The sequence below is a fragment of the Pempheris klunzingeri genome, chromosome 9 (genome assembly GCF_042242105.1).
Source record: "Pempheris klunzingeri isolate RE-2024b chromosome 9, fPemKlu1.hap1, whole genome shotgun sequence".
NCBI lineage: Eukaryota > Metazoa > Chordata > Actinopteri > Acropomatiformes > Pempheridae > Pempheris > Pempheris klunzingeri.
The window spans coordinates 22404602-22430622 of record NC_092020.1 but is presented as its reverse complement, the minus strand read 5'-3'; the positions used below and the strand labels follow the sequence as shown (position 1 = coordinate 22430622).

The 26021-nt window shown below is 39.6% G+C and overlaps 1 protein-coding gene across 2 annotated transcripts in view; it reads left to right on the top strand.

Moving 5' to 3' along the window:
* The first annotated feature begins 326 nt into the window (after window positions 1–326).
* ldb2a (LIM domain binding 2a) overlaps window positions 327–26021 on the top strand; it is an 86381-nt gene continuing 60686 nt past the window's right edge. For both annotated transcript variants that reach the window (XM_070836552.1, XM_070836551.1), the window contains exons 1-2: window positions 327–570; window positions 22844–22946. In XM_070836552.1, coding sequence (XP_070692653.1) covers window positions 439–570; window positions 22844–22946 — 235 coding nt within the window. In that variant the 5' untranslated portion in view covers window positions 327–438. The remainder of the gene's footprint in view (window positions 571–22843; window positions 22947–26021) is intronic.

Sequence of the window (26021 nt, the reverse complement as noted above, 5' to 3'; positions counted from 1 at the left end):
ACCAGAAAACACACAAAGAAAAACACGAATACACACACACACACACACACACACACACACACACACACACACACACACACACACACACACATACACATAGAGATCTTACTTGAACTTTGCAAGAGTGCAAAACTGAGTGCAGGTCTTGAGGGAACAGGAAACGACTTCCCTCCTCCCCCTTCAATTCTAACCCCCTCCTTCCCCCTCTCCTCCCCTCCCCTCCCCTCCTCCCTCCCTCCTCCTCCTCCCTCCTCCCTCCTCCTCCTCCTCTAGCTCCACGCTATAGCAGCGAACTAGGCAGGCCAACTTGCAGAGTGCAGCTCAGCCTCGACAGCGGCTGCTTCCCACTGGGGGTCTTCGGAGAGCATCGCACTCCCATGTGCGCTGCTGTGCCCGTTGGATGTTGAAATCGCGCCGCGCGCCTCGCCAGGAGCCACCATGTCCAATCCAACCCACGACCCGTTCTACTCGTCTCCGTTCGGACCCTTCTACAGGAGACACTCGCCCTACATGGTCCAGCCCGAGTATCGGATCTACGAGATGAACAAGCGGCTGCAGGCGCGCACAGAGGTGAGCCGACCGGAGATAACAGCCGCGCGGTCCCGTTTCAGGCTGCGGTACCGGGTGGAAGGTAGCAGGCAGTGGAGGTCCGGTGCGGGGAGGAGGGAAGGGACGTAGAGGGGCTGGAGAGGGAGAGAGAAAAGAGAAGAGCTCGGGTCGGCGTAAAGGTCTGTCAATCAGGAGATGTGGATGTGATGCCAAAGTGCCAAACATTCCTGAGGTGAAAGTAAGCAGGCTCCGGTGTGTGGAAACGATGCGCTGCTGAAGTGATCCGCTTTAGAGATGAGTCCTGAGATACACGTTTCAAGTGGGGGGGGGGGGGGGGGGAAAGATGCTTTCACGTGGCCAATTAACTTGTTTAAAATTCACGACTCAAGTGGCACAGTCTGATGCGAGTCGAGGAAGCCACCTGAAGTAGGCATCACTTGTTATGTTAACATTTCAAACTGCACTGCAAACATAAGGAATTCAGAGATTTCAATCAGGACTTTAAGCCTCCGAACACACCAAATTTAAGATGAACTCTTTTTTTTTGCTCTGTTTTATATTAATACAGAAAGTTATATGTCACCCCAACATTGTAAGGCATTGAAAAAGAAATGCCTGGAAGTCTAACCAGGCTGCAAAGAAGTAGCCTTTTCATGTGCATTTCACCAATTTGCATATATTTACATGTTGTCTGGTTTTTACATATTTACATACTTTTGTTGGTATGTAGAGAGTTTACCCACTGTGGACTGTGGTGAAGTGCTTTGTGGTATAACTGTAAAATAATGTATCCCATGATTCATGATTCGTCACTTCGTCTTTGGATGAACTTTCCTCAATGAAAGTGACCCTGATTGCAAAGTAAGATGATCACCACGTAATTGCACAAGGGTGAATTAATTTCACATCAGTTTCCTGATGCTTCAACTAGTTTGGCGCTCAGCGAGAGTGGCGCACGGTGCCATTCAGACTAAACCTTTGGTGATCCCACTGTGAATTATATAGCAGGCATCTGTCTTCAACATCTGTTCTGTGATCACATATGTGTAAATCTGCAGATAAAAAGTTCATCCAGCATGTCATGGTTCTCCTGGCAAGGCACCTTTAGGGGAACAGATAGAAAATGTGATAAAGAGCAGGTTTTAGCAGCCTAATTGCTCACTTTTTGAACTATGAATGTCAGGGCTGCAGCTAAAGATTATTTTCATCTAGCAATAGTTTTTCAATTGATTCATTAATCGTTTGGTTTTCAGATTGGCAGCGAACGTCCAGTTCCCATGGTGACCTCTACAAAATGGTGTGCTTTGTTTGACCTACAGTCCAAAACCAAACAATATTCAATTTACTATCACAGAAAAAAAAAAAGAAATTCAGAATAAGTTCGCAATAGTGAAGCTGGACCCTTAATTTTCCCATTTTTACTCACATTTTTCAGAATAGGTGCTGATTAATTCCCTATTAATCGATTAATCAAGTAATTGTTTCAGCTCTGATTTTTTTTTTTTTTTTTTTTAATAATGGGACTTCTGGCTGCTGTTGGAGGCTTTAAGTCTGGAATTTGATTCCCACTGAGACACGAAGAGCCGAGGTGTTGTGGATAAATATGTCACAATTAAATGATTTGATGTGAAATGTTTGCAGTCATTTTGGAAATCTCATTTTAAAGTCTGACTCCAGCTGAGTTACTGCAGCAGCTTGCAGAATGATGCTGACTTTCCTAAAGAGGAACTTGCAACTTTAAGCAGACCAAGGCAATGTTGCTGAGATGCAACGGCCCAGTCTGATGCATTATTCATGCCGAGTGGTCCGAGCCCCAGTGGACCTCAACTCCCGCAACACACATACCCAGACACCAAGTGCAATCACACACACACACACACGCACATGCACAAACTTACATGCACGTACACGCACACACGACAGGTTCTATGCATGTGTGTTAATGTGCCACCAGATGTGTGCACAGCTCTAACAAACATGCAGTTGATAATACACACGGATGGCTTCCATGATGTGAGCACACATACACACACAGTATAGACACACATCAGTTTAAACCATTACCTTCATCTCCTCAGACTGAATTATATAATTGCATAATAATATAATTAGTTTTTTGTTCCCGTTGGTGTTCGTAGCATCTTCATTCCCCTCCTCATCTTTTTCTTTCTTTCTTCAGCGGCAGGAGTGTATAATATGTTTTCTCTTTAGTGATGTGGTTACTGTTTGATTAACATGCAGGTGGTGAATATAATGAGGAAGAAGTAGTGTCTTATAGTGGGAAGTAAATGCTTCGAATTTTGCAATTTGTTTGCATCCAGATGTGCCATACAGCTCAGATCAGGCTTTTAACAAAATTATATAGTAATTACTCGTATGAATGCAACACAGTAGCCAGCAAATTTACACAAAACCTATTGCATGTGCAATATTTGAGGTGAAGAAAGATGATTGTAATAGAAATCCACTTCATATGTGATGTCTTGTTGTCTCTCTAAAACAGAGAGAAGAAATTGTGCAAAAATATTGTATATTCCTCACGAAGCAGACGCACTGAAGCTGTCTACTTCCTGTAAAGCAAGGTTAGCTGCTGGTCCCTTAATGATGATGCTTGCCTGAAGGGTCATTCCTCTGCTCCTTTTATCACCGAGCTGCTGCTCAGTTCATATCCTATAAGAGGACTTTGAAAGTCAGCTCACATTTAGAATCCGATGTCAGTATCAGCGCAGGGTCAGGATAACGTCGTTACAAAACAGGAAGTTTGGGATGTTTCTTGCACACAAAAAAATCTGGATTCCATTAGAAGAAAATAGCTGAATTGTCCTGCTGGATAGTTTCTTGAATATTTCATCAAGGTTTTGCTGCCAGCAGCTGTTGCAGATCCATACCCTTCTGTGTTTGAAAGAAACTGCAGGCTGTGAACTTGTGCTGTATCAGTTTGACAAGCTCAGTTTTAAAAATATATTCCAACGTTAACCTTTGTGATTTGTTGACATTGGCTTTACTTCCCTATTATATGGGATCACACAGACTCCATTGCTCTGTAAGTATTGTGTGTTGTTATTGCACCAAATAAGGACGTGCTTCGAGTTTTAGATGTTATGTGGTCTAAGCATGAACACTAAAGAATTTGTATTTGTTACTTTACACAGAGACATTACTTTTTCTTTTTAGTTTTAGTCAATTAGTCAACTTGGTATAAAACTCCAATAGCAGAGGTAAAAATAGTCTTGTTTGAGATTTTGGAGGATAGTGCCACACATAAAGTACTGCCAACACAAACAACAGATAGAGAGCATATGAACATCCTCCGTATTTTGCCATGTTTTACAGCTGACACGGACACAGTGCGCCATTTTTGTGTAGCCGACTCCAAACAGAACATTATGGTTAAAGTAAATCAATTTAGACATGTGATTCTGTTGTTGTTGTTGCTTTTCAGAAGCTTTGCTTAAGACAAAGAGTAGAAGACAAAAAGAAATTTAAACCGATCCAAAGAACATGTAATAAGGAGTTCCTCCGTTGTATTTTTGTGTGAAGAGACATATTGACAGAGGTTTGTTGCGATAGTTTGTTGATCCAGTCAAAACGATTTCAAACTTGCAAATAACAGTCTTGTCAGAACTATCACCCAAGTAAAGATGCTTAATATAGTGAAAGGACAGCCATTGTTAAGGGTAAGAATAGCTCCGAGCATATTTAACATCGTGGTTGCTGGCAGGCCGTCATAGCAAAATGACTCACTATAGTTTGAATTTGTGTCGTTCTGAGTAGTTTCTTAACAGGGGAACTGACTAAGCCACAGTGTGACACTACCTTTTAGAAAAGTGTTGAAGGAGTCGACTGAAGTCACTCCTCTGTTAGAAATTCTTCCATTTGTCTTATTCATGAGTTTGCTTTTGAATTTGCTTGGCTGGTGGTGCAAATGCCGCTCGCACTGGCAGGCGCAGGACTCAAGGACTTGACACTTGGAGGAGACTTACCCCCCTAGAGGAAGCTATAGCCTCCATGCGTTTAAGTGACGTCTATACCAAAAGCTCTCTACAGTTAATCCTCCGGGAGTGAAATAACAAGTTGTTAGAAATAGACGGAAACATGTTATTCTGTTTGTACTCTTTCGGTTTAACACCTTACACACAGTGCTATTGCGTGGACCGGAACTTTAATTCGACAATGTTCGCAGGGTCTCCTATCCTGTGAATCATTTTAAAAGCCTTGTGCCATCATATACAGTTAAGAGTCAATTTTGGCGATGTTGAGTGCATTAGAGAGGTTGTTTTATGATGTTTTGTTGTCTACTTTTGGTTGTACACATTATCTCATCCAGATACCTGTTTCCTACAACCCCCAAAATGAAAAAAAAAAAAAAAAAAAATGAAGTGTTTGCTTTGAGCTACGAGGCGTACATGTAGGTGGGGAGAACTACAGTGCTCTATAGAAATAGATAATGATTATTTTCATTATCTAGTCATCTGTTGATAGCTTTCCCTGTTAATCAGTCGGTCAGTGAATTCTCAGAATATAGTGAATAAAAGTATCTCAGTTTCTTTGCTTCCAAGGTGATGTCTTCAAACGTCATGAGTGATTGACAAGCAAAATAACTGATAACTGAATAATTATAGGAAGATTGACTAGTTGAATAATCAGCCGTTGCTTTTAGCTTTACTATAGTGACAGAGCTTCACAACTGAGATGCTTGAATTATTCAAACAGTTGCCAAATAGTTTTCCTTAATCCACTAATCAGTTTATCAACTAATTATTCAAGCTTTACTGTAGTGATGATGATAAGCGAAGACGACAATGTCTCCATTTGTGGTTTCAAACAGCAATACTGAGGATGTTTTATGTGATTTCTGCTTTCCAATTCCATAGATAGAAATATCTATTATGATTTCATGTTATCTGCTTTAGACCCGTTAACGAGGCAAAACGTTTTATTTTTAGGTGAAACTTTTTCCTTCAAAACATACTGAAGATTCCCTCTCAGTACCAACGTCTTTACCGGCCGTGCGCTCGGCAGGCTCTCGCAGAAATACGAAAGAATAAAACCTAATGACACAATAAGTCCTGTGTGTTTGTCTGGGATCAGCGCTCACCTTTGAACTGATAACTGTGCTGCAGCTTAAACAGTCCTGCACCGGTGATGACACAGGGTCTGTTTCTATCCCAACCTTATTACCTGATCCATTCATACTTATTACCTGCCTGGCTGTATTTCTGCACCAGGCTGACTGCTATCCCATTACCTTCATTTTACACAACGTGAACCCGCTGTGACCTGGCAATCTAAACAAGCTTTGATGTGGATTTGATGCTATGCATACGGTGTGACCACATTGTTTCTGTGCTGTCGCTCGGGGGGCACTGGCCTCACCGTACGGAGGCAGCTGCGATGATTTGTGGGGGAATTTGACACTTAAGCGTATGCAAATGAGGCAGCGGATTAACATTCAGAGGAGGAGCTTGGTCGACCTCAGTCGGTGTAAGGCCATTAGCATAGAAGACATTAATATTCAGCAGAAGAGAGCGGGGACACAGAATAACACTGTAAGTAAAACTACAACACAGAGGGTGAAACAGAAGGAAAACAAAAGCATTATAATGAAGTCGCCATAATAATACCCACAGGGCTGCATTCAGAAACCTCTATGCTTCCGCTGACAGTGGGTCTAATGGTCACACTCTTCCTCAGTGGATAGACATGCAATCAGTAACAGTGATTGGCAGGCCATTCATTGGATTCTTGTGTCTATTGCACATAGTTAGTCCCATTCTCATTATTCAAATGGGCCCACAGACCTGACTCATTGGCTCGACTGTGGAACTGGAAGAACTGGAGTGTTCATTATGGCAAAATCCCTTGTTCCTGTCAGGGGCAAAGTGGATCTGTTCCCATCAGCACTACATGTCAGATTGACATGAATAGGCTTATGATGTAGAGGTCAAGTTGGCACTGAGCTCTAGGGTTCACAGGGGGAGATTAAAGATGAGCCTCAAAGACACCCAGAACACACCATTCAAAGGAAGTTTTTAGTTCTCAAGATATTAGAGCTGCAAATAATGATTTTAATTATTGATTAGTCTGAAGATTATTTTCCCAATTAATGTTTGGTTTATAAATTGTCAGAAAAATCACAATTTCTCAGGGCCCGAGCTGATCTCCTCTGATTGTTTGCTTTGTGTGACCAACAGTCCGAAACCCAAACAGGTTCTGTTTACTGTCATACAAGGCAAAGAAAAGGAGAAATCTTTTCATTAAGAGGCAGGAATCAGGACATTTTTGGCATTCTTGCCTGAAAAATGATTTCAAGGACCAATTATCAAAACTGTGAACTGATTAATCCCTGCATCAACTAATTGTTTTAGCTCTACAAGACGTCCATCTTGGCAAGTATTTTCAAGCAGTATCCAGTGTTTTGAATAACAACGCACGACACAAGATTTAATTTAAAAATGATTCTATTTGAAAAACTCAGACAAAGGATGCAGAAGAAAAGAGCATGTTGATTGTTTATTTTATTGGATCCCTATTAGCTTCTACCATAGCAGCTGCTAATCTTCCTGGGGTCCACACATGAAAAGATGTCCAAATAAAACATTAATACAATCACAAAAGCCAAAAGAGTCCAAAAGAAAAAAGACAAAAACAAACTTGATACGCTATAATTAAATAACAAAACCAAACCAATAACAACACAAAACTGTCAATAGTATTCAAGTTATGCTATACTATAAACAAAATGAAGGCAAAGATGGGACAGAAAGCTAATAATTACAGCACAGCTACATTTTCAGTACATTTTTCAGAGAAAATTAAGCCATTGATCTAGTAAATGTAAATGGTTAAGAATTTTTTTTTTTTATTTCTCATGTGTTTAGTCTAAAACATCAGTCTGTCCAGCCTGGTTAGCAAATGTGAAAGTGCTGAGTGCAGTTCATCATGTCTTCACAGAATTTTCTTTCTAAAATGTGTAAAAACAAAACTTTTAGCCGACTGAGGAACACTTTCTAAGAGCTGTAGGGATTGTGTGTGACTTAAAGGTGCGTAAGTGCTTGGTAACGTGGACATTTTTTGTAGTGTGCGAGAGTGGTTGAGAGTAATTACCAGAAAGGTGTTGAACATCTTGGTGCCCTTATCTGAGCCATTACTGCTGGATTTATCTACCATCAGGGAAAACAAGCCACTGAAGGTATCACTGAAAAGCCTTTGTCTGTGTCACAACTGAGTTTTGATCTTTTTAAACAATGTAAAAAGGAAGAAAAAGCTTTAAAATCATTTATTAAAAATGTATATTGTAGGCCAACGTATCTTTTATCATAGATATTTTGTTGTTAATGCTTGTTTTCGGGGTAAATCGAGCCTCTGTGGATCTTTGGAGCAAATGCATTAATTTGTTAACATGATATGAGCATTGATTGGACTGTGTCCATTAAAATATCTAATACATTACAAATTAAATCAAAGATGATCATTTATGCTTCCTCCCACTCACAAAACATCAAAACAAACCAAACAGCGTTTGGTCCTAAATAAGTCTATAGCGTTTGTTATTTACTTGGCCAGGACTGACTAAACAACATTATTATTTATCTCTCTATCAACCAAGTCTCAAATATGTGTTGTTATTATGATTCATAGACTTATTGACAATGAACAGACATCTGCTTTTGTGGACCTGTAAAACGTCGCCTGGAGCTCTTAGGTTAAAAAAAAAACAAAAACATTTTATATTTTCATAATGCTGCCAGTCACTGAAAGGACTGAATCACATTAGCTTCTGCTTCCCTTAGTTAACTCCCTACCTGCATCCCCCCCGACTGCCTCCCCCCTTGCCAAATTAAAGAATAATACTCTTAAAAGGTGAGCGGACTGGCTGATAGTTTTGAGAAGATGGGAAAAAGTAACCATATCCTCAGAAAACTACTGTACTGTACTGACTTGAGCTGAATGCCTTTTGCCTGTTTATCATTTCATTCCTTGTAAACCTGCTCTTTGGTGCTAAATCATTGAAGATAGACAGAAAGAACCAAATCAAACATGACATACAGTTTCCTTAATGCGCATTCAGCGCATGTAACAGCACAGTTAAACACTATCCAGTCTTGTTCTAAATTATGGGTGACTAATTATTGTCTGCTTCTACAGAGCACTGCGATGGATATTTAGAAAACTCAAATAGCCAAAAGGTAAAAAGTTTGATTGCTTATGCACACTCAGCAACACTAACACACAAACTAACACAATGCCAGTAGGATATAAGTGTAGCTCAGTGGCCGCCCTCGCCACTACATTAAAAAACAATGATTTAAAGCGGCTGTAATCAATAATTTTCTAATAATATTGTATGAAATGACAAGGTGATATTTGGTAAGGATGTGCCTACGGTTCATTAGCACCTGATCCTGCTACTCTCCAGCTTTGCAGAGCTTTGAGCTGTTAGTTTCAGCTTATTGTTTAGCTGTCTGACCCATACTTTTACTGTTTTGTTTCACTCTCACGCCTCTCATAGTGTTGTTTTTGGCAGCAGCAGGCACCAGTTTTTCAGAAAAAAAAACCCTCTATAAACCCACTTTACACTAGCTGCTTAGCATGAAACAGCAGACAGTCAAAGTTAGTGAAGAGCTGGTGAAGAAATTGAGCATTTAAAAATGTCACATTCCCAATTCAGCAGCTAAGGAATCAGATGAGTCGGTAGAGACCAAAAACTGAGCTAAAAGAGTGGATATTTGACTTAGTATTCATCAGCTGACCAGAAACGTGACTCCAGATGAATGATCATGTTGCTCTGTAACAGCTAGGTGGGTAAATAAGAAAGTGTTTGCTAACAAGTCCTTAATATCAATGTGATGATATGTCAATGTTGTGCTCACAACTTGCTTCTGCTGCCCCCTAGTGGAAAAAAAAACACATCTCATTCAGTCTATGTGAATAATAAATAAAAGGCAAAATAAGTGATCCACGTGAAAACAGGCCCAATACATATGAAATAAAACCTTACAAACTATGTCAAAAACATAACTCATATCTCATGTGTCAGTCAAAATGGATATCAAAGACATTAAAAATGGTTCTGTGGTTCTTCACAGCATCTCCACCACTTACTTTTTAGGTAATCAATAATAATAATAATTGAAAACACTATACAGGGGATCATCTGCAAACTGAAGTATAGTTTTAACGCCCCTTCTGGTCCTTTCCTCAAACCTTTTCTACTGGAAGTCTATTATAGAAGCAGCCTTGAGAAATCAAATATTTAAAGAAAATGTAACATTCATCTATGTAATAAGCTCTGTGTTTCTCCCAGTGTCAAAGCAATGTACTTGAAGGTTAAAATTCAGAATTTCTATTGAGCAGCTTTAGGATCCTGCTCCTCGTTTTCTAATTAAGCTATTCATGGGGCAATCATATTTTTCTCCTTATACTAATATTCACAATTCTAGCAATACCAAAAAGATTTTTAACACAAAGAGCAAATTAAATGATGCCAAATAACCACATCTACTCTGTGGCAGAGACGTAAAAAGATATATATATATAAACAGATTTGGATATGATCTCCTTCAATGTGTTTATTTAATATGACAGATATTAACACAATAGTGTCATTTCACTGTGTTGGTTCAGTAATGTCACACTGTACAGGGGATGCTCTGAGAGGATGTTCCCAGAAAATCATATGAAGAAAAAAAAAAACAAGGTCTCCGGTCAAACAATGAGAGTCAGTCACATCCAGCAGGAAGCTCGGACAATAGATCCACCTTTTTCCTGGTCCTTTCCCATGGTTCCTTCCAGGCTGCACTGTCGCTCAGATAACAGAGGAGACAGACGGGCCTGTAGTCCGTCTATGTCCTGTTGTTCTCCCTCCCCGATGTGGTTAGATAGTCCGTTCCCAAAGCGAAGGGGTCACCGGTTGGATCCTTGCTACAGCCGATGTGTTGAAGGCTTTGAAACCTTCCCTGAGGATCATTTGCACTTCTTTAAAAACTAGTTATTTATCCTCAGATAGAAAACACAACACAGTCTCTATGATCTGACACGGCTACGGTTTGGTTAGGCAGAGGCACAGAAACGACAAGATAATGTTTAGAGAAAGATGTTGGTTGGTGGAAGGTCAGGGGACTTTTGTCGTCATGGTTACAGTGAGAACCACTTGGTTAAGGTTAAAGAGCGACTGCAGTCATGGTTAAAGTAAACCAGCACTGACTGTTGGTATAAGAAGGGAAACGAACAGGGTCCAATGCTTTTATTGACCCATCCATCATCCACCTTGACCTCAGCTGAATGTAAACATACAGTATGTCATACAGCATGAAGCGAATAATGCTGTCATGTGTCGTGGCAAGACCGCCTCCTTTAGGACCGCTTTATTGTTGTTGTTCCAAGACTTTATTTTCAGGGACTGTATGCGTCTGCTTTTTAATTTATTATAGATATTAGATATTATCTATCTTTATTAAGATCTTCTTCATATTTTGCAATGTTTCAAACTGAAGTAATGACGAATTACTATTATGCAAGAACATTTTTATCAATGATATAATTTTTTGTTGAGTTTCCACCTGTTTCATGTTGTTTTGTTCAGTGTCGTAATTATCCATCTTCCCATACTTTTCCCTTCCTTTCCTCTATTACTCTGTTTAAAGTGGAAGGGGGTGGACTTAATTTCCGCACAGATACACAATAAGCTAGTTGAAGAAGATTGGTCCTTTAAAATGTATTTGCTTTTTGGACACTACACAGTTTGAAGAAAGCAGTGTAACGTATGTGCTACATTTATAATAAAGTGTCTAATATTTCATCATTTGTGCAGAAAAAGAAATACAGCATAAGATACATGGGGGAGACTCACTGTACTTCAGATTAGTTATGCCAGGAGCCTGCCTCTGCTCTGCACTGGTTTCTGGGCGTTTCGTCATTTTGCTGATCAGCTGTTTCACTCTGATGTAGTTTGCTGTTTTTCCTGTAAGAAGAACTTAAAGGGATAGTTTGGATATTTTGAAGTGTGGTTGTATGAGGTACTTTTCCATAGTCAGTGTCTTACTTTATGGATGATAATTACTTTATTGTGGTCAGGTCTGGAGAAGTATGCAATGTACTGCTATGGACGTGGTCACAGAAAAACATGTTTTAGCCACCTAAAGAGAAACAATATCTCTATAAGTAGAAGCTATATGTAGAATATTTTCACTTCACATGATGTTTTTTTTAGAATGCTAAAGCATGCTTTGCTGCTGCCCCCTACATCTGTTCCAGGACTCCTCTACCATAAGTAACACACTGACTATGGATAAGCACCTCATACAGCTCCAATCCAAATTATCCGAACCATCCCCGTGAATGGACCACAGAATATTACTGGCCGGGGCTGTTTTGATTCACTTATCTACTTTCTTTGTATTACGTCAGAAAATACTTGCTTCTTTAGTAACCGTATCTTCCAGGCATGAATATTCTGGCACCCAAAAAATGTTTGTTTACAGTGATTATTACAGATCATGCTGCCATTCATAGAACATCAGACGAATCTCTAATCCAGTGGCTTCACATTCACAGACATGAGCTCAGCCTGATACATACATTTTGCTCCTCAGGTACCCAGTGGCTTTAGCACTATAAGGAACAGTGGCTGCTACACGGGTTCAGACTGAACTGCAGTAAAACCGCAACTTACTTATTGTTATTAGTATTATTGTAACAATTAAAAATGAAAGCCTGTGAAAGTTTATCATTTAATAATATAGCTGGTTAAGTATGAAAAATATATGAATTTGAAAATAACTTGTATTTTCTTTTTCTCTCCTTCTTCAGTTGATAAAATAGATTAAAACATTATTGATTTTACTTTTATATTTATCTTTATCCTGCTCATTTCTAAGTTTAAAAAGTTGCAGTCAGATTTGGATTTTCGTACGTTTCATGCAGCACAGAGAAAGCCTGGTTAGATCAGACTAATGAGCAACAGGTGAGGATGTGTTTCAAATGTAAAGTAGGAACTAACTATAGTGACATTACAACAGAGCACAATTTGCTCAGACTGAACATTATCTGAGGATGTGATGAAATCCAGTATTGATCGAGTTTCTTGTTAGGCGGTGGGAGGCAGCGCGCCGCGTGCTGATTGTTTATTGGTCTAATTAGTTCAGCAGCGGGGAATACCGGCTGGATGGACAGAGGAGTGTTAGTGTGTCCGAGCCAGAATCTGAATCCTCAGCTTCCTTTTGAGTTTAATTTCTCAGGGGTGCTGTAAATAATTTCACTTCCCTGCTTTGTCATTCATGCATTTTGTTGTTGTTTTATTGTTCTCATCCTTATTGATGTTTGTTGTCACTTAACATGGTGCCCTAATCTTGCGTCTCTGCTGGGGATATTGACTGACTTTTGTTTGTCTTTATCAAGGTGAGATGCTTTTTGAGCTGCTACGGCTACTTTTTACATTCTATTGAATGCATGTGTAGAGATGGAAGTAATTATTGTGTGGTTTTTGTTTTGATTATTCATTCAATGTCTTAAAAAAAACGAAAGAACTTTATTGTTTTCAACAGAAACAATTGCTATACATTTTGCCAGCATATATAAAAACACACCAATAGAAAAGCAAGAATAATAAAAATATGAAAGAGAGATTCATTCAGGGAGAAATCTCCCAGCTGACCGCCCCCATCCCTCACCTTAACATTACACACAGGAGCTTTCCTCCCCGTTGTCCTGCATACAGGCACATTATTGATTAGTTTGGCCACATATAATCATCACATCCCTGAGTACACAGTGACACATGAAGTAAGATCAAGTAGAGTTAACAACCTAAAACACATCGGCATTTAAGCAACCAGTTAGAAGAGACATTCACGTGTTCATTGTGGATGGGTGTGGCCATTGCAGAGAGTATTTGCCCCTCACCACTAACAGAGTCAATTCCCCAGGTCAGTAGTCAAACAAAGAAGACCATATTTCAGTAAAGGACCTCTCATTACCCTTTAAAACTGAAATGATTCTTTCATGAGGGAGGATCCTGAACATCTCCCTGTACCACAGTGTGGCAGGAGGTGGCATATCCCTGTTCCACTTAATCAAAATACACTTTCTGGCCAATAATAGTAATTTGCCACATAGTTTGAACTATAAATGGGTTAGAGTCACCTCCTCTGAGGGAAGGCCAAGAATGAAAAGGCATGAATCTCTCTTAACTCTCACCCAAAAAATGCCACTCAGTTCTTTAGAAATTGTACCTCAAAATCTGTTTGTTTAATGTTTAAAACACCAGAGTTCACAGTGATATTCTCAAATAGCTTGTTTTGTGTGACCAACAGTCCAAAACCCACAGATATTGAATTTGCAATTATATAAACATAGAAAAGCTGCAAATCCTCTAATCCAGTGTTTCCCAAGCAGGAGGTCGGGACCCCTCGAGGGGGTCACAAGATAAAACTGAGGGGTCACTTGATGATTAGGAAAGAAGAACATAACAGTTTCCTGCTCCATAAAATGATGTTTATTTTTTTTTTTAGGACATGTATGTGTGCTTTTTTGTAAAGTATCAGATCATTTTGGTGCTTCGGGCTTCTAAAGATGATTCAAATTAAACTCAAAAGATTTAAAAAAAAAGCACTTTTTGCTTGCTTGAAGTGCTCACACCTCCTAGAAACATGCACAGTAACCTGAGTTGATTTTCTATCATTCTAACGGGCCACAAGCCAAAGAATGTGGGAACCATCACTGTAGTGAATGTGAATGTTTTTTTTGGACATTTTACTCAACTAACCTGATATATAAAGCGATTGATTATAAAGTACAAAAACTGTTGTTTAATTTTCTGTCCAACTGATCGATTCATCATTTCACCTCTAATGAAGTGCTGTTTTGGACATACAATTATGCTGAAATTCATTTAATGGAATCTAGCTGATGCTTTCAGCAAGTCAGTCAGTCAATGTGTATCTTGACCTTGAGCTCTACAACAATATTGTTGTTGTAGGTATAAATCCCGGAGCCTTCTGGGTGCAAGCCAGTAGTGCATTTATTCCATCCTCTTCATACATGTTTCCTGCATTGAAACATCAGACAAACTACCTTTGTGTATTAACCTTGACCCTAAAGCTGCATTGTAACACAAACAGTGCTCTCTGTTTGTAACTTGTGATCCTAAAAAAATAGAGGAAATGGGAAGGTTGCCTAAGTAAATTGGCAGACAGGCAATTAAACGTGGGAACTTGTTCACTGGCTTCATTTATATAGAGTGAAAGTTCTGTCCTGGTGAATGTGCAGCGGCTGTTCAAGGGCAATGACTTTTTTCCCCGCTGCATTCATTTGCTCTTCATTTGCATAATGCTTGGCTGGTGGCTGTAAGGTGGCCAAATGCAGCAACATGTTAAGTTTGCATTATACAAAAACACTTAAGACCCAAGAGGATAAACAGCATTTGTATCAAACATTAGTGTGTACTGAGTCTGACATGATTAAAGTGGTGTTGTCTATGTAGTCTAAAGGAGTGGTTCTTGTACTTTGTCATCCTAAGGACCCCTTAATAGAAATAGTACCTGTGTGGCTAACTTTTAGTCCAGGGACCACCGTGTATGCGGATTTATTTTGCACAGACTTCATACTGCAGGGATGAGAAAATGCTCGTACATTCTGTTCTTTCTATAGGACAGATATTAAGTGTAGGGCTGTAATAATTTCTGTCATTATCACCAAAAGGCATGAAAAAAAAAAATCTTTCAAAAAGTCCTAGAACTCAAGTCAGCATAATCAAATAGCTTTTGTGTCTGATCAATAATTCAAAGCACAAAGACATTCAATTTACAACGATGTAAAACCGCAACAAAAGTAGCCAATCCTCACATTTGAAAACCTGAATCCAGCAGATAGTTGATAGTATTTGCTTGCTTGTTGCAGAACTTAAATGATTAGTCGTCAAAATTGTTGTCTGATTATCCGTCCATCAAGTGATCATTGAATCAACTAATTGTTTCACCAATTGAATGAAATGCTGAAACATTTTTAATCATCTGTAATTTGTATTAAAATTGGAATTAGCTATCACAGGCATTTCAGACATAAAATAAGCTTGTGTAGGAGAGTGTCCTTTAGTCAAAGTGATACCAGAGAAATCAAGGTAATCACAACCGTGAACATGAAGTGTTATTTTTTTTTCATGGGAAAAAAAAAAAAACTGTTTAATAGACTTCTATTTAAAATGTTTCATCTGTCAGTGGCCTTCACCATGCAGTCAAACAAAAGCTACCTTGCTGAAGATCCTTTTGAAACATCTAGAGACTCTTTGGTTCTGTTAAGCTGTTATTCTCCCCAATAACCTGAGGCTGTCTCAATCTTTGACAACAGCAAAACTTCCTTGGCCCACCAGTCAGCTGGGCTACATGCTATTCAGGAGCTGAATGGGGTTTTAGACATTGGTAATTCTCCGAGGTCAGGCCCCAGACACGCCTACACTCTTGGAGGCTTTTCTACGACAAGAGGCTGGAAGCAATAGCAAAAAAAAAAAAAAAAAAAATGCAGGCAAACAAAAGCTTGCTGGTAGAATGGTTCATGTTAAACATAGAGACATTAGTGGTTTATGGACTGAAGAGTGAGGGAAGAATACTGTGTCCTTCTTTTATTCGGCTGTGTGAGGAGTGAATCCACACAATAATTTGGCGGTAAATAAAGACGTGTGTACTGTGCATATAGCATGAGTGCATATGTGTTTGTGTGTTTGTGTATAGATGCATATATATACAGTTCAAAAGGGGGTTGCTGTTCATTTTTATACACAGTAAAACATGCCACACTGTGCCATCTGCCTATCCATCCTGTATGGACATTTCTATATGAGAGGACTTAACCCTCAGCTCTGTTGCTATTTACTGAGGATCCTCCCTATGCTGTCCCACCAATCCTCTGGATTTCCTGTAAATCCCTGGGGCCTGGCCGGTGCTGGTGATTTGTGGTTGGCCAGTGGGCAATTGACACATTGATAAATCCCCTCCAGATGAGGTGCGATCCATTTGAATCAATAGAGCCTTATCGGCTGACAGGCGTCACGGCTGCGACCATGTCGGTTCACCTCGGGTCCCCTGGAGTCGGCCTGATTTGTAGCATTTGACAACAAACACCGTCACGCCACGTGGTTCGTCAGAGAGTCCACGGGCGTAAATGAAGGCAGGACGTTGTCTGTCAGCGAGAAGCTGCAGAGAGGACGGGAAACAGACAGAGAGAGGGAGGTGGATATAAAGAGAAAGACAGGCAGACATAAAGCAAAAAAAAAAAACCCAAACTATAGGATATTGAACTATGAAACAGCGCAGGCTTCCTTTTTCATAGTTTTGCAAGTTTATAACCTTCCGATGAGAGAGTAAAAGTAAAGCTCCCCTGCAGTAAAGGAGGGATTGAAATGGAAGACAACATTAACAGCACCATGAGCCTTCAGTGTGGCTTGTTCAGCTTCAGCCAGAGGATTCATATGGCTTGTGTCCACTGGCCAGGCTTTAGCTGTTCTCCGGTCCGGCTGGCTCAGATCCAGCTTCTCCTCTGTCTTTAGATCCGGGCCAAACCTGGCCGGTCCACGGCTCAGCCAACCACGTTTTACAACTTGGCGAGACGCTGGCCAAAAGCTGCCCAAAAGCTCCAGTTTGGAGGATTAATGGTTACTGATTCTAAATAGACTGTTCTCTGCATATAATGGAAAGGCTTTGAGCAACATTTAGCTTCATTAGCTAGCACTACTAAATATGTATTTAATTTAGAAAATAAGTGATTTGGAGAAGAGCAACAGAACTACCAAGTGCCATTTGTTTTATTGTCGTGAAAGCTGAAACTAAATGCTGCTTTTGTCGCATGAAATGTGCTTGTTATTTTCAGATATCTTTGTTGTCTCAGTGGGAGGCTTTTCACCAGAGACACAAACTAAACCGCATCCTCAATGGTTGGACCCAGCTGACACCACTGTCAACTCTGCTCTTTGTGAAAAACATGCTCTTTTTTTTGGGTGGATTTAGGTCCGAGCCAAATATCAGTAGCCAAAATGAACTGTATTGGGTGAGAGCAGAAAATATTGTGTTGCAAAAATGTTCAGGAAAAAGAGTAGCATGGAATATTAAATGAAAATAGAAGCAAAAGAGACTCTACTTAAGACACCAAATTGGAAAGCAGAAGTGAAGTCACTGCGAGTGAAACCGTGTTTAAATCCAAACGAGGGGAAGGTTAACTAACCTTCTTCTGTAAAACTGAATAAGAGGGATTTTGAGGAAGACAGTATTCTGTAAAACAGAGAAGTGGGAGCTTAAGTAAAACACTTTTCATTAAAACAGTAAGAGGGAGCTTAATGAACACCAGAGTCTATAAAACAGAGAGATGGGAGCCCTCAGGATGACAGCACTTGAAAAATTTATCTCCAACACTAAATTCAGGCAGTTTATGTCAAAATGGGGATCACACTTTTTCATGAAATCCTCTAACCTGTTTTAGCGGCAGGGGAAGTTCAACAGAGTCAATCAGGTGAAACACTGTTTTGTGCTCAGCATCAGAAAAGAAATGTAGCAGGTGAACTTTAAGGATAAAAATTTTGATATTCTGTATTTTTTCTTAGTGGCAGCAAATCCTGTGATAACCAAAACCATCCAAGTCTGTGTATCAAAGCCTGATACAGGTTAATAGTGAAACCACACTGAAACAATACTCACAGTACAGGTACTGCTGTCTAGTACAAAAAACATACAAGCAGCAAAATAAATTCAAGATATCAAAGTAAAGTACTCAGGTGTTGGAATGCCTCCTGTCAGATCGTGTTACTGGATTATAATTACTGCTGTAGAAGCAGCATTTTAATGTGGTAAATGGCTGAGATGTAGCTGATTTTAACGACTACACTACAACTACTACTATTATACTATTGGAAACACATCATACTTTAGAAGCTGACCAGCCTATGCTTTGTATGTAAAATCTGAATATGCAAAGTAACTAAATCAGATAAATGACATGGAGTAAAACCAACAATATTGACCTCTAATATGGGTTAGAGCCGAAGTATAAAGTACCATAAGATGGAAATACAAAAAAACCTTAAAAACTATTCAAATCAGACATGTAAATAGCCTTTAGTTAGATCCAGTCTACTTAGGGAAGTTGTCATCATGGTTTTTCATTTCATTCTAATTTTCTTTGGATGATATTATTATTTATCCCTCCAGTAATGCAGGTTGGAGCTTTTATTTTGAAGGGTCGGAAGTGGCTTGTTTGAAAATGTTGTATTTAGTGTTTGTTTGGCTCCTGGCAGATAAGCACAAGGTTCATTAGTTTATTGGTTTATTTATTTTATTTCATATTGTGTTTGACATTGAGTAATATTAAACATTTTCAGAGTCATTGTAAGTTTAAAAAGTTCGTTAAGTGCGTTAGTGTTAAACTAGCAAGAATGCTAGATTAGCTTCTATTTAATGGCTTATTAACATTTAATAAGAAAAACTTACATCAGTCAGCCAGGGATGCTGTAGCATAAATCGAAATCAGATTTATCGCCATGTAGGTTTGCACATACAAGCAATTTGTTTAGCAATAACAATAAACATTGTAAGAGGAAGGAAAAAGAAAAAAAAAACAAATCCTGTAAAAGTCAAAGAATAATAGAAATGAAATAGAAATATCTGTTTTTTACAATGAAACAAAGAGACGTGCACAACATTGATCAAGGAAAGTTAAAAGTATAAAGAATATGTATAATAGAGATAATAATCCAAACTGTATGAATGCAATGTAATGCACTGAGCTCAATGTGGAGACTTTTTTTAATATAACGTGTAGTGTCCATGGGGGGGGTAAGAGCCCGCTGCCTCAGGCCACACTGTTACACTGCGTGACATGTTGCTGTGTTACGATGAACTGTTCGTCATTGTGAGTCTGTAAATACTGTAAATACAGCATGTACTGTACCGCTGGAAATACTCACTAGCACACCAATCCATGGTTGAGTTGGAAAGAGCTGAATGAGAGAAGTTAGATAAGATTGAAACTGCTGTTTGTTTTGGTGGTTATCAGACGTTTATAGGACAATGGCAGCCTTAGCCTGTAATGTAAAATACAGACACTGCTTCTTAAAAGACTTATGTTGACCTCCGTGTAATACTACTCTTAATTTGAGCCATTAAAACTAGGTTTGAAGGATCAGAGTCGAGAAATTAACAGTACAGAACAGGATCATCCGAAGCTGCACAGTAGAGAGCTGCCGGTTGTTTGTTAATAAAGTGTCTTATTCACCCTTTTCATGACCGTCAATCCCAGGAGTTCCCACCCCCTCAGGGTACTGGATTATGAGCTGAACTCAATCTGAATGCAGAGTGGCATCAAAAATCTGTTCCTCTCTCTGTCTCTTACTGTCTGTTCTGTCCTGGTGCGGCACTCCTCTCCGTCTGTCTCTCTAAAATAGATGTATTCACATGAAACAGACACGACACACATGCTGGCTGTTCACACCTGCTGATTCTCACAGTATGACACGGTCACTCAAACACACACACTCAGACACACACACAAACACACACAGACACACACACACACACAGACACACACATGGCAGCTCGTGCAGTTTATTCCCAGTGGACAGCTGGTCAGTAGTACTTGTGCATAACACAGGAAACACCCTGGCATGCATCCACATACCCAGTTGTTGTACAGAGAGGGTGGGTGATGTATTTTCTAACTGTTCCGCCATTTAAACAATTACACTAACTGACCTAATGAGAGCGCTGTAATTATTGAACACTGGGACATCACAATTCTCCAAATACACGATTTGTTTTGACTGTCGATGTTGAGGTTAGGCTTTGATTCAGTTTTCGATCAAACATTTCTTGCAGCGGTTCCTAGCGGTTATGGAATTGTTAAAGATGAACAGATTATTTCTGCCCTCACAAATGTCTTTTACATCGTTTAATTCCTCTTTAAAAAGATAGGCTACGTGATGTCAAGCGTAGACTGTATGTAAAGATGAATGATATGGCAGCTCTCCAAAAGTGATGCCAAAAACATTGATCGGCCCCAATTGATCGCCCCTTGGTGGCTGGCTGCATTATAGGCCATAAACACCGCCCCCTCCTTGTTAGCAGGTTGGATATGGGCCAAACTAAAAGATCCAATTACACATCAAAAGATGTTTTGTATCATTTTAGGTAGTTCTTATCATACTGGTGTATGTTCAAGTGTTATTTTTTCTGCTAAGTTTAATTTCAATTACTTATTAGATGCTATAAAATGAGGGCGTTCCATTGGGATTTGTGGGACTTGATATTTACTTTAACAAGATTTGGATGAAAATGAAAACATTTATTTGAAAACGAGGGGTCAAACTTAATCTGCATAATTTCTCAGGTCAGTCTGTAGTCCACAGGTCGGCCAAAAGAGCTCCCCACTAACACATGATCACCAATCGATTGACCAGCTGAATGGGGGTCCATGTTCAGGTCCTGTTAACCACATCTCTTCCTCTTTGCATCCGCCTCATTGTGTTTCAGACACGTTGACCTGCGGGCCGCGCCGGTCGCTGCTTATTGGGCTTGACACTGCTCGATGGTGACAACGCTAATTGTCAACATCTGGGAAGTGCTTGCCGTACTTAAACCCTGCGCAGAATGAAACGTAGCGATCCGTCATAACGTGTCAGAGCAAATTAGCATCAGTTACAATGCCGGTGGGTGGAGGGGCGAGGACGGGCGGGCGGACGTGGGGGTCGTCCCGCCAACAGTATCTGAGGTTTCCGTGGGGAGGGGGATGGAGGGTGAACGGCTGTTAGAGGAGTAATTTTAGGGCAAAGACACTTACATGAATGTGTTTCCACACAGAGTCCCTGTCCCTGCTGTGAGGAGACGACTGCTGCCTCTGTTGCTTGTTACTTGCTTTCTTTTCTTTGCTCTCTATGGAAATCATCCTTGGGTTTCTTGAAAGGCACTATGTAGTATTATTATTATTATTATTATTATTATTATTACCAGCACTAGTACTAGTGCTGCTATGATTGCCACCTCTACTGCTACAATTACTACAACTAGTATTACTATTGTTACTGTTTCTACTGTTACCGCAGCTGCTACTAAAACTACTTATAGCCTACTGCTGCTGGTTGTACTACAAAGAACTAATAATAATAATGATAATACTACTACTACTTCCACTTCTACTACTAATAATGATAATAATAATGTGATTGTTACTATTGTGCTGTTGGTACAGCATCTACTAATACTACTCCAGAGTTACAACCACTACTACTTCTCCCAATGGAACCTTTACTACTACTACTACTCCTACTACTACAGTAATTACTACCACTGTTGTTACCCTTAACACTTCTACTTCAGCTGCTTCTAATAGCCGACTGCTAGTGTCCAAAATGTGTCCAATTAATATAAGTACAAGCTAAAGTCTCACCTGTAAAAAAGTGGAAGAAGCAGTGAATTATAAGGCTGTTAGACCTCAGCTTGTAATTCAGACTTGTAGGAGCCTCAGGCAGGGCTCTCCCAAAGTCCAGGCTTAAGAAAGTAATGGGTGTTACCAGGCTTTGGCTTTACATCGACCCGTACTGGAGGCTTAGGCCAGCACCCAGCATCTTCTTTGAGATCACAGTTTTACACATTATATTAAATAGACTCATTTTTAATTCTTTTTATTTCTCTTTGTTGCTGTTAGCCTTTTGTTCATGTCCGTCCATACTGCGATGCCTTCTTATGGCCTTGTCATGATTTCTTTTATGCGTGTGATGTATTTGAGCGTTTCATGGTTCACACTTGATCGTTGAAGCCCTTTGTGAAAAAAACAAACAAAACTGTGAGTTAAATGAAGCTCATGAAATTCATTTTAATGAAAAGGAACAAACAAACCAATCTACAATAAAGGGAATTCTTGCCCTGCGCTGCTGACTTCATATATCAAGACCACTGTTTTTTTTATCTTGTCTCACAGAAGAGCCTGCATGGTCACAATATCTTTGTCTTATCAGAATGAATCAATATTGAATTTATGTAAAAAAAAAAAAAAAATGCAATAGCACAAGAGCAACGTCCTGGATAAAGGAAATTCACTTGGTTATTAAATAATAGAAGAAAATGAAGAGTTTCATACCAAACTGAAACAACCCATGGTCAATTCAAATCAGAGGGGTACTTTAAGTGACATGCTTTTACATGCTGTATATTCTGTATTTTTAAAGACTAAAGATAATTATTCCTTATAAAACCATTGTTTTAATAATTCACCTGAGAAAGCCCTGCTGCGCTCTAACTGTTGCACTCTTGTTGTTCTGTAGGAAAGTGACAGTTTGTGGTGGGACGCCTTCGCTACAGAGTTTTTTGAGGAGGACGCCACTCTCACGCTCTCCTTCTGCCTCGAAGATGGACCAAAGAGATACAGTAAGATAATAATATTTAAGCAAACCACCAATAATGCAATAATTACATTTTTCAATTCTAAATGATTTGAATATTTAAAAAAAAAAAAAAAAAGTTTGTCAGTTCAAACCAATTCAGGGGAGTTTCAAAAAGAGGCATCAACAGAACATTTTTCTGTTGTATCTTATGTGAAAGGGAGTTGTTGCGTCCCATTTACCATTTTTTTGTAAGGGTCTTAAACCAGCAACCTCCTAGTAACATGTCAACGTCCATCAGTATTAGGTTGCTTGTGTCCCAATAAGAATAAGTGTTGAGGCTGAGAGAGACAAACCACCATAATGTGCCCGTTTTGAGAGATTCTGGAGTAAAATCTCTCAAACTCAAATGCCTCAATCTGTGATGCTCAATAACTCATCAGACTGATTTTGTGATGAAATGGGGCCAAAAATGTTTTTGGTATTTCCTCTTTCCTTCAACATGCTTTGTCTACTTCCAGTTAAGTTATTGATTTCCTACATTTCCCCAAATGCCTCTTAAAACACCTTTAAGAAAAATATGTGTTAACCTGAAAATAGAATAGAATATCTGAGTCAAACATTTCTGCATTGTGCTCTATTGAGTCTCTGTCAGTGAGAAAATTGGTGTCTCCCCCTCTTCTAACAATAGTTTTCTGTCTGTATGTGATTGCTGAACATTGGTGCAATACTACTCATGACTACTGGTAACCTCTCTCTGAAAATTTCATCACAGGCCTCTATTGTGGCTTTTGCCTTTTAAATAAAGATGTAAATGTAAAGTACAGTCTAGAGAATAGAACTATTCGTACTGAGACCCCTCACGAAACATCTGCTTTTGTACAAGACTGCAATGGTGGTGCTTTATGACAGTGTGTCGCTATATTGGCCCTTTTTACCCAGAAGAGTGCAGAGCAACCTGATACCATATCTGTATTGTAAATGTTTTATTTCCAATAGAGTTGAGAAGTTGGAGGAGTCATGTCAGGCTTCCGAGGTTCCTGTTGTAAAGCCGTGTTCATTTTCTGCATAGACAGTGTTTGGTGGCTGGCAGTATGAGCACTTGAAGACTTGGGTGGATGGACATGTCTCTCTCCTTGTTTATTAAAAAAGAAGAAGAGACGATGATGCGTTATTATAGCTATAAGTCAAATGTAAAACACTTAATACATAAAAACGAGGAGAGTCAGCTAACACACCCAAGACATCCAATCATAGACTTTAAAATTCAGTTCATTACTTACAGCGAGCTGAAGCTAAAGATTTACACATCACAGAAGCATGATAAAACTTTAAACAGCCAAAGAGTTCACCTAAGAATTCTGGATAATTTTGGATGAATTTTGCAAACACGGCGTTTTGTTTCCAACTGTAACAACAAAGGATAGTACGGCTCTGATTTGTGCCTCTGCCTGGCTTCTCTCCATGGTAACAGCGGCTGAGGCTTGTTGGCACTCTTGCTCTACAATGATACCAAACTGACAGAATAAAACATGATTTCTCAGAAATTACGTTCAAAAACAACACTAAGAGATTTAAAGCAGTTATTTGATTGATCTCAGTGAGGTTGCCAGGATTTAACAAGATATGATGTGCTGATGTACTAGTGAGCTTTAGACGTGTTGGTAGGCGTATTTTTTAACTCTGGATTCAGCCAGGCTAGTCATCCCCCCCCCCCATTTTCTGTCTTCATCCTGAGCTAAGCCAATTGCCTCTTAGCTCTAGCTCCATATGTAATGTATAGAAATGAGTGTTATTTATCATATCCTCTAACTCTGAGAAATAAGCCAAATAAGTTCATTTCCAAAGATGTTAAACTTTTGCTTTTAAGTTACTGTAAATTTCCAGGTAGGCCGTAGTTCAGTGTTCCTTTGTTAAAAAGGCTCCGAGGGCCTGAGTCTCAAGTCTCAAGTTAGAAACACCAAGACTGCAGCTACAGCATGTGGGCTTCAGCAGCGAATGACAGAGCAGAGAGGCTGTTATTGAGTTTGTGATATTGTCCCCTTCATCTCATCTGCATAGGTTCATGTTTTGATATCTGAAACATATTGAATATCACACAGACGTAGATAAGGACGTGGTGCTCTGAAATGAACAGATGTGTGTAGCGTTTACTGTGCTAGTGTGTGTGATTCAGCTCAGTCATGGAGGAGGAAGAGAGAGAAGAGAGAGAGGGACTGGAGGATTGTTGTGCACTGGGCCCTGGTTTGCTTTTCAAATGTAAAAATAAAAATCCCCAGTGGTGTAGAGACAGTAACCCTGTTCCCCCGGGAACGGCTGGCTTAACACCATGGCGATGATGACTCACCGTCAGTCGCAAGCGTTCCTCGATTTACATTCAGGTGTGCTAAGTTACACACATGCACAGACACATCATCCAGGAAAAATCCTCCACCCTCGTGTACCCAGCTACAGATTTGACTCAAAAGAAAAGAGTGACACCTCCTGAAAGTGACAATGTCTGTCTCGGCTTTGCATTGGCAGCATTAAATATAGAGAAAAACAGTAGTTGCTGCTGTTTTGCTGTAAGTAAAGCTGTGAACTGTAAACAGCTACTGAACAACTTACAGTGATTCAGCAGTCAGGAGGACGTAACCTGGTCCAGGTTACGTAAAAGTTTCATGGACGATGACCTGTTGGTTAACTTACCGTATAGAAGGGCACTGGTGAATTCTGGATTCTGATTGGCTGCAGGGTGCCCATTATTATTTGATAATGGATGCCTGCTGAGTAGCCGAACTGTATAATGCGCTGGCTACATAGCATCAGCCTGTATCTAAGACGAGTTACCATAGCAACAGGGACTCAGTCAAACCCACTTTTTTTTTTTTTTTTTTACAATGAATTGCAGCATGATAACATAATGTATTTACAACAGAGTGTCCTCCTTTAGGTCCTCATCCTCTTAACACCACCTTATGGTGACTGTGGTTCGCCATTCAATTCGCGACCTCAGGCTGCGTCCGACAGCACACAGGGCCTATTATTTGTTTGTGAAAATCCTGATATTGATTTACTGATTTGGGGACAGTGACTGGCTGGCTGGTTAGCCAAATGTCTAAAAAAAAAAAAATGCGGTCAA